The sequence below is a fragment of the Bison bison genome, unplaced genomic scaffold (genome assembly GCF_000754665.1).
Source record: "Bison bison bison isolate TAMUID 2011002044 unplaced genomic scaffold, Bison_UMD1.0 scf7180017864178, whole genome shotgun sequence".
Lineage (NCBI taxonomy): Eukaryota > Metazoa > Chordata > Mammalia > Artiodactyla > Bovidae > Bison > Bison bison.
The window spans coordinates 2,891,791-2,901,696 of record NW_011494750.1 but is presented as its reverse complement, the minus strand read 5'-3'; the positions used below and the strand labels follow the sequence as shown (position 1 = coordinate 2,901,696).

At 41.7% G+C, this 9,906-nt stretch overlaps 1 protein-coding gene across 1 annotated transcript in view; it reads right to left on the bottom strand.

The window, feature by feature from the left end:
* Positions 1-6: 6 nt before the first annotated feature.
* PTPRJ (protein tyrosine phosphatase, receptor type, J) overlaps positions 7-9,906 on the bottom strand; it is a 59,468-nt gene continuing 49,568 nt past the window's right edge. The window contains exons 24-26 of the mRNA XM_010842427.1: positions 6,050-6,210; positions 4,421-4,556; positions 7-2,668 (exon numbers count right to left, since the gene is read on the bottom strand). Of these exons, the coding sequence (XP_010840729.1) occupies positions 2,510-2,668; positions 4,421-4,556; positions 6,050-6,210 (456 nt within the window). The 3' untranslated portion in view covers positions 7-2,509. The remainder of the gene's footprint in view (positions 2,669-4,420; positions 4,557-6,049; positions 6,211-9,906) is intronic.

The window sequence follows — 9,906 nt, the reverse complement described above, 5'->3', positions numbered from 1 at the left end:
AGACTTGGCCACCGCAAGCCTTCCTCCCGGGACCGGGGGTGACGTCTGAGTGAGACTGACCAGGCTACGGCCCATTTCCCAAGCTCATCCCAGGCGGAAGGGAGGAGGGTTTCTGATCTTTGCATTTTTTACACCCATATGTTTCTAATTATTGTGGCTTTCATCTTTTAAAGGAATTTCTGGAGTCAAGTCCTTCCCCCTGACTTCCCCAGGACAGCAGCAGTGACGCACGCAGGGTGTACGCCTACGTGGGGCCTGACGGTACCTTAGCACCACCAGCATGGCTTCCTGGCAACTGGAGTGGGGAGGGGTGGGACCCCAGAACTGCCGCCTGGACCGGGACCCCTGAAGAAGTTAGGGAGCTCTCCAAGACAGGCTCGAGGGGCAGACCCGCGTGAAAGACTTGGAAGCTGTCGCCCAAACCCAGCTTCACTCAGCAGCCCAGGATGGCAGGGCTTCCCTGATAAGGACCAAAGAGGACCCAGCCCAGCCCGCCCGCTCCTCGAAGCGCCCGACACGGAATGAAGTGCTTTCCGCCACAGAGAGAGCAAAGGACACAGCCAAAAGTGCAATTTCCACTTGGGAAGTAAGGTTCTCCCAAAACACAACACCATCATCACCTCTCCTCTCTTCCTTTCAGTACCTCAAAGGGAAAGGGAGACAAAAGACGTATGGCCCTCGACCCCGGCACTGACCCAGGGGTTCTCCGTACGCTGTGGTTCCCCCTCCGGAGCGCCCCATGAGTGCTCAAAGGCCCAGCGAGCCGGGGCGCAGGGCCAGGAGACGGGCTCCCACAGGCCCAGGGAGACCGGGGCGCTCAGAGAAGACCCCACTCCCATTTCCAACAGGACACATCGCCTACACTTACAGCAGGATTTATCCCTGTGGGAAACAGCCACAGGACTTGCGGGACTTGATCAATCCTTCATAAGACCTCGAACACTTCATTGCTTATTGGAGGAGAAACTTAATACATCTTCAGAATAGAACCTGAGCCACAATATAAAATAAAACAAAACAAAACAAAGAAACAAATCCTTTCGTGTTAATTAATGCCTTGAGAAGTTTACAGATTATGTACCAATAAAATAAATCCACATAGATTTGGAAACTCTCAGTGGATACACACCTGAAAGCCAAATAACAATAAACAAAAAATTAATCTACATTTTTTTTTAAAAATCAAAGTAATTACAGCAGCAGTATAGTGAAAAAGAGGTTTTAAAAATAATAATTACATCTTTGATACAAATTCAAACTTTGTACACCTCAATTTCAAGGAATGACTGTTCTAAGAGTTTAGTATATATATATACAGTAGATATGGATATGCGTCACTGCACGTACAGACCAAAGCCAGTAGACTTTAAGAAGGGATTCATCTGACACCGTTTTCACACGGACGTGTTCACAGACTGCCACACTTTTAGAAACACACACACACACACATACACGGACACACAGAGACACATAAAATGCCAACCTGAGTAAAACGTTACTAAAAACCTAGAGCATCATGAATCACTAAGTCACATATTGCACCTTTAAATAATCCTTCTTACCAAACACAGAAATGAGAAAGAAAAAAAGATAAAACAGGGACAATAAAAGATTATTGTGTCACTGAAGGGTTGGTTCCTCTGCTCACCCGACTCCCACCCCCAAAATTTTCAAGATGATAATTTAGTTTCCACTCTTGCTCAACCAGTGGGTAGAAAGTGTGGTCATCAGAAATGTCTTTCGGGAAAAATAGGAGGGAAAAGGAATGAAAGAACAGAGCACAAAACAGGAGATGGGGAAGTGTGGGGTGGAGGCGAGATCTTCTCTAATCAAATGAGAATAGGAATGTTACTGAGAAGTCTGAACCTCCAATACTAAACTACTGTTTAAATATTCCACATAGTCCAATTATGAGATTCAGTACAAAAATAGAGATATCTACTGAGTTTTGCCTGTGGAAGCATAATTCAGAAAAGGCACATGTTCAAATAGAAAACACAGGTGGAAGAGGTACCACATACCCCTCCCTACGTGATAATCATCCACAATTATGTATTTTCCATCAGCTAGATTCCAAGATACAGTAGGTAAAAATAGACCTCTGATACTTAAAATATATTCAACCCAACACAATCCTGGCTTTAGCGTGTGAATCATATAAAATAGTCTATGTAAAAAAGAATGTCTTGTAAAAGGAAAAAAAAAAAAATCATAGCTCACTTTTCCTGGTATTCTGTAATTCTCAAGAGAAAAAAAAAAAAAAGTGAACTCATCCCATTGGTAATCAGGAATGTAGTTGATTTGCTCGCCAGCCATCCACAGCCCCTGATAGCCCCAGCCTCTCATTTCTCATGCTTTACACATGCAGCTTCACACTCTCAAATTAGTTCTAACAAAACAGAACAAAGAATTAGGATATGAGACATATAAAAACATGTCAACATCGGGGCATTTTCCTTTGCTGTGGGTGTGATGGTCTGGTTAACTCCAGAAAGGTTTTCCTTTGGAATTAGGCAATGTAACCATTTGTCTTTCCAAACGTGGTTATGGGTGAAAGGTTCTCATAGATTGTCATTGCAGTTGTGTTCTGGTAGATAAGATCCACCTTTGAGTCCTTCTGGGATCTGATAATATCCAAAACACACTGATTGAGGAAAACATACTGGTCCTGTTAGAAAAAGAAAGAAGAAAAAAAAAAGAGAAGCACCAAAGATTAGCACCCAAGGTTTTCTCAGATTTCCACCCTCCAACCCCACTCACCACAAGCGAACACTCCAAGTTCACATGGTCAAGGAGTAATTACATAATGGGGAACTCTGAAAGTAGAGGTAGCAAGGTTCTCGTCACTAATGAGTATCAACCAGAGGGGTGCACCCCACACACAGCTCGGCTCCTCAAGAAGTACCAGAATCTTAAGGAAGGGCAAAGAGAATACGTGGAGGAGCTAAGGCACGTGCATATTCAATCAGCAAAATGCCCAGCAGTTTTCTTGGCTACGGAGGATGTGAATGAAGAATAAGGAGTAAGCTGTGATTCTCAACGAAAGAGGTGAAATAAAGGTGGCTGGTCAGGGCTGAGCTTGGGGCTCCTATCCTTCAGTGGGGGGTGTGTAGAGATTGGGGTTATGATCAGGATTCCCACCCTTCAGACAAGCACATCAAAATCTGCAGGTAGCCATTAAAAAGAAGAAGAGGTGTTTGCTGAAAGACATCCACAAACTTTAAGAGGGGAAAAAAATCATAGGACAGCAATTATATATAAAATAGTTTCCAATTTTTCAAACATGCTCTAGGAAGGAACATCTGCAATATCCTAAAACATAAATGAACTTGAGGACATTATACTAAATGAAACAACCAAGTCACTAAAAGGCAAAAAAAAAAAAGCTAATTATAAATTCTTCTCAAAAAAATAAAATACGCTCCATGTCTGTACACGTTTTTGTTTTTTTTTTTTAACAGAAGTACATAAAGAAGCCTATAAAGATATATTGTTGCTATTGCTCAGTTGCTAAGTAATGCTGACACTTTGCACCCCCATGGACTGCACACCCCAGGCTTCTCTCTCCTTCACCATCTCCCAGAGCTTGCTCAAACTCATGTCCATTGAGTCAGTGACACCATCCAACCATCTCATCCTCTGTCGTCCCCTTCTCCTCCCGCCTTCAATCTTCCCCAGCATCAGGGTCTTTTCCAGTGAGTCAGCTCTTCACGTCAGCTGGCCGAAGGACTGCAGCTCTGCAGACTGTAAACACTAACTACCTCTAGGGCATGGAATTGGAAAAGAAAAGGCAAAAGAGGAAAAATGTCCTCTGTATAATCCTGCACTAAGGTTTTTGATATGAACAAATTTATGCAATTTTCAAAATATTTTAAAAAGGGACGAGAACATCTGTAAGCAGGCGTAAGATTTCTGTGTTACCCAAAATCTAAAAGATGAAGAACTATGACTCCATATAATTAGAGCAGAAAAAAGAAGATCTCTCTACCAACCAACACAGGAGGCGACTCCACTCTTCCCACCCCAGCCACCTGCTCACCCCAAAGCACCCAGTCCTCTAGAACATTGTCTGCTGGACTCAGAAACACAGCATCTCTTCACAGAGTCCTAAACTAGTTCAGGGTGACGGCCTGACACTAGATTAATATTCCGCTCTATCCTGGTCAGGATGCCTTCACCCTGACAGCTTTGAGGAGGGCTATTTCCCAGTTCCCTTGTTGAGAACACGCCTTGAGCATGCTGTTTATCTGGAACATTTCAGGGAATACATAGAGCTGATTCACATTATCATACACCAGAAACTTACACTGTAAAGCAATTATACTCCAATTTAAATAAATAAATAAAATTAACAACAACAACAAAAAAAAACACACACAGACAGGAAGGGAGAACTGTCACACACAGACGCTGGCCTCACCTCTGTCTGCACCATTAAAGGCCTGTGCATGCGAAGGTCGTACACGATGCCGTACACGTCCACAGTGTTCTCGTTCTCTATCTGATAGATAAGACGGTCGATGGCCACGAAGGTGCCCGTCCTTCCCACCCCAGCACTGAAAAACAGGGGAAAGGAGCACGTCAGCACGGGTTGAGTGTGCTAAGTTGCTCCAGTCATGTCCGACTCTGTGATCCCAGGGACTGTAGCCCACCAGGCTCCTCTGTCCATGGGATTCTCCAGGCAAGAGTACTGGAGTGGCTTGCCATGCCCTCCTCCAGGGAATCTTCCTGACCCAGGGATCGAACCTGATTCTCCTATATCTCCTGCGTTGGAAGGCAGGTTCTTAACCACTAGCACCACCTAGCATGGGTCCCCTCTACTATAAAAGTCCCACTTCCCTATTTGTACATATATCCTGCTCTCCCCAGCTACCAGGCTTTGAGGGTCAAGGCCAGGACCATTAACCATTGGCTTAATTAAAACCTCAGCAAGTCAGACTGTACTAGCTTGGAACTGGGACCCAAGTCCTAAAGTTACTTTCAAATCAGATGCCACAAATAAAACACCTTGTTAGAGGTCTTTAATCTCAGTCCCATCGAAGTTGCCACTGTGTCTAGGATGGCACATTTCATCCATTTCAATCTGTTACTCTCAAAGGGTAACAAAGTCCCTCCTGTCTTCCGTCCCAAAATCAATTCCTTTAGCTCCAAAGCTAATCGATTGTTGTTCTGCAGGAGGAGGTGGCAAAGTTTTCTCTTAAGGACCAGAAAGTAAAACATCATCAGCTTTGCAGACTCATCCTGCCATGGCAGCGTGGAAGTAACCACAGACACTATACAACCAAAGGGACACAGCTGTGTTCCAATAAAACTTTATTGATGAAAACAGGCAGCCAAATAGATTGTGGTGATGGCTTCATGGAGGTATACTCATCTCCAAACTTATCAGGTTGTATACATTCATTTACAGACAGTTTTTGTATGTGGAAAACGTATTTTTAAGTAAATAAAATGAACTAGAATTATGTATCTCAACACTGTTAAACAGCAAACCAAAATGCTAAAGAAAACAGGCTGCAGAATGACTTATACATTATAAAATCTAGTAAAGGTTTAAAGCTATATAAAACAATAGAGTTACCTACACATGCAATAAAATATAAAAGCATGCAAGGGAATAATACAGATCAACTTTAGGACCAAATGTGTAAGAAAGAGAATGGGATAGGAGGCTAGTAAGTAGAGATTTTAATTATACCTGTAATGTATTATTAACAAAAAGAAACATATATGGTGTCATGCTGAGCTTTGTTAAATTATTTTCCGCATTTTTGTAAGGTTGAAATATCTCAAAGGGAAATATTATAAATAAGAAATAAAATAGGTTACGATGTTTTTTAAAATACAGTTAGCTGACCAAACCTGACCCATCGGCTATCGTTTGCCAATCCCTGTTCTAAAGTCTCAAGGTTTAGGGAATAAATCCATTGTCCCATATCCAAACCTTCTTGAATTTATAAATACCTACTGCATCCCCTCTCGGACTTTTTTCTTTTTTCAAAAATGTCCATATTGATGATTACATTTGAAATCTGTCACATATGCATACCTGCAATGCACCAGTATTGGCGACTCAGGAGGACTCTGCTTCATGTAGTCACGAACAAGGTAGCGGAAGTTGATGAGTAGATCAGTGGTGTCAGGAACACCATGGTCAGGCCAGGAGGTGAAATGGAACTGACGCAGAGGGTGACTCTCACTTGTCGGAGTCTAAAAACCAAGAAACAAGGTTAGAGCCAGAGAGAAAGGCAAGCTAGATCAAGCTATACCTGAAGGCTGACTGCATGGTACAGCTGAAAAGCAGCTCAGACATGGTTATGACTACAAATTAGAATTATATGCTGGTAAAATAGCTAATAAAGTGCTTGCGCAGACTGCAAATCCATATAACATGCCAAGCAGGAGGGTTTACTGTCTCCCTTTTAAGAAGGGGAAACAAACTTTCCAAGTTGTGAAGTGACAGTCTCAACACTCAGCTCAGAGGCAGAAATCTCGTATCCTTCAGTTTTGAGTTCAGAATCTTCCCTTTTTATCACAGGCCCCTGCCAATAGTGCACTCACATTCTTATACCTACACCTCCTCGGAGCTTCATAAACCCCCATCCCTGAACCCAAGGGGGAACGTCACCAGCCAGAAATAAATTTATGCAAGTATAACTATGATAACCAGTGCCTTCAGGGCAAGAACTGTCTCATAATTCACATGTCTTCCAAAGAATTTTGGCTTCCCTGATAGCTCAGTTGGTAAAGAATCTGCCTGCAATGCAGGAGACCCTGGTTCAAATCCTGAGTCAGGAAGATCCACTGGAGAAGGGATAGGCTACCCACTCTAGTATTCTTAGGCTTCCCCTGTGGCTCAGATGGTAAAGAATCCACTTGCAATGTGGGAGACCTGGATTCGATCCCTAGGTTGGGAAGATCCTCTGGAGAAGGGAAAGGCTACCCACTCCAGTATTCTGGCTTGGAGAATTCCATGGACTGTATAGTCCATGGGGTTGCCAAGACTTGGACATGACTGAGCAACTTTGACTTTCTAAAGAATTTAATAAAGTGATAAGCAATCAGCAATCACCAAGTAAATATTTAGAACTGTAGGGGTTTGAGAAAGGACTCCCTCAAAAAAAAAAAAAAAAAACATCTATTTCAACTTCAGACAGACAATAGAAAGTGAAGGTCATTATAACAGAGTTAGTTACGACACAGACTGCCTTCCTACAGTGGACCAAAGTGCATACCTTTAATTATCAGAACTCTGCCCTGGCTGAACCATGCCCATTCCTGAGTCAACTGCACTCGCTATGCCTACACCTGGGGACTGACCTCATCTGTGTGTACTACACCTGGACGGCAGGCGTTTGCTCAGTGACAGCTACCCTTTGAAGCATATTTATTTTCTTTTTTAATGGATATATATCAGGGACTCCCTGGTGGTTCAGTGGCTAAGACTCCGTGCTTCCAATGCAGTGGGCCTGGGTTTCGACCCCTGGTCAGGGAACTAGATCCCATATTCCACAACTCAGACCCAGTGCAGCTGCATAAACAAATAAATGTTTAAAAAAAGAAGAATGCTTCTCCTAGATTTCAGATTAATTCTCTAGGACAGATTCTCAAGCTTGAAACCAGATCAAAGGGGAACAAATATTTTTATGCCTTTGATATAAACTATAGAGGGCTATGGAGAAGGCAGTGGCACCCTACTCCAGTACTCTTGCCTGGAAAATCCCATGGACGGAGGAGCCTGGTGGGCTACAGTCTGTGGGGTCACTAAGAGCCGGACACGACTGAGTGACCTCACTTTCACTTTTATGCATTGGAGAAGGAAATGGCAGCCCACTCCAGTGTTCTTGCCTGAAGAATCCCAGGGACGGCAGAGCCTAGTGGGCTGCCGTCTATGGGGTCACACAGAGTCGGACACGACTGAAGTGACTTAGTAGTAGTAGTAAAGAGGGCTATACCGATTTACACAGCCATCAAAAGATATCAGAGTCACCCATGACAGTGATTCAATTTTTAAATACCGTTTAAAAATAAAAAGGACACATACTGACTTCTTAGAATGCCTACACAATTTAGTTGCATTTGTTTTCATAACTTTTGAGAGGAAAGGAGGCCATATGGATATGTCCTGGACTCCTATTAACGTAACTGTCATCATAAACTATTTCAACAGCAAACGGACACTCCTGATGTCAAATTTCCAACCAAACAATTCAAAAGGGCCTTGACCTGTAAGAAAAACTCTATAAGCAGATCACCTGGAAGGGGAAGTAAAGAAGTTAAAGATGTTCTAGTTTCATTTTTTTTACAAGTGGTTGACCAGATTTCCCAGCACCACTTGTTAAAGAGATTGTCTTTAATCCATTGTATATTCTTGCCTCCTTTGTCAAAGATAAGGTGTCCATATGTGCGTGGATTTATCTCTGGGCTTTCTATTTTGTTCCATTGATCTATATTTCTGTCTTTGTGCCAGTACCATACTGTCTTGATAACTGTGGCTTTGAAATAGAGCCTGAAGTCAGGTAGGTTGATTCCTCCAGTTCCATTCTTCTTTCTCAAGATCGCTTTGGCTATTCGAGGTTTTTTGTATTTCCATACAAATTGTGAAATTATTTGTTCTAGCTCTGTGAAGAATACTGTTGGTAGCTTGATAGGGATTGCATTGAATCTATAAATTGCTTTGGGTAGTATACTCATTTTCACTATATTGATTCTTCCAATCCATGAACATGGTATATTTCTCTATCTATTAATGTCCTCTTTGATTTCTTTCACCAGTGTTTTATAGTTTTCTATATATAGGTCTTTAGTTTCTTTAGGTAGATATATTCCTAAGTATTTTACTCTTTCCGTTGCAATGGTGAATGGAATTGTTTCCTTAATTTCTCTTTCTGTTTTCTCATTATTAGTGTACAAGAATGCAAGGGATTTCTGTGTGTTGATTTTATATCCTGCAACTTTACTATAGTCATTGATTAGTTCTAGTAATTTTCTGGTGGAGTCTTTAGGGTTTTCTATGTAGAGGATCATGTCATCTGCAAATAGTGAGAGTTTTACTTCTTCTTTTCCAATTTGGATTCCTTTTATTTCTTTTTCTGCTCTGATTGCTGTGGCCAAAACTTCCAAAACTATGTTGGATAGTAATGGTGAAAGTGGGCACCCTTGCCTTGTTCCTGACTTTAGAGGAAATGCTTTCAATTTTTCACCATTGAGGATAATGTTTGCTGTGGGTTTGTCATATATAGCTTTTATTATGTTGAGGTATGTTCCTTCTATTCCTGCTTTCTGGAGAGTTTATCATAAATGGATGTTGAATTTTGTCAAAGGCTTTCTCTGCGTCTATTGAGATAATCATATGGGTTTTATTTTTCAATTTGTTAATGTGGTGTATTACATTGATTGATTTGCAGACATTGAAGAATCCTTGCATCCCTGGGATAAAGCCCACTTGGTCATGGTGTATGATCTAACACCATACACAAAAATAAACTCAAAATGGATTAAAGATCTAAACGTAAGACCAGAAACTATAAAATTCCTAGAGGAGAACATAGGCAAAACACTCTCTGACATACATCACAGCAGGATCCTCTATGACCCACCTCCCAGAATATTGGAAATAAAAGCAAAAAAAAACAAATGGGACCTAATTAACCTTAAAAGCTTCTGCACATCAAAGGAAACTATTAGCAAGGTGAAAAGACAGCCTTCAGAATGGGAGAAAATAATAGCAAATGAAGCAACTGACAAACAACTAATCTCAAAAATATACAAGCAACTCCTACAGCTCAACTCCAGAAAAATAAACGACCCAATCAAAAAATGGGCCAAAGAACTAAATAGACATTTCTCCAAAGAAGACATACAGATGGCTAACAAACACATGAAAAGATGCTCAACATCACTCCT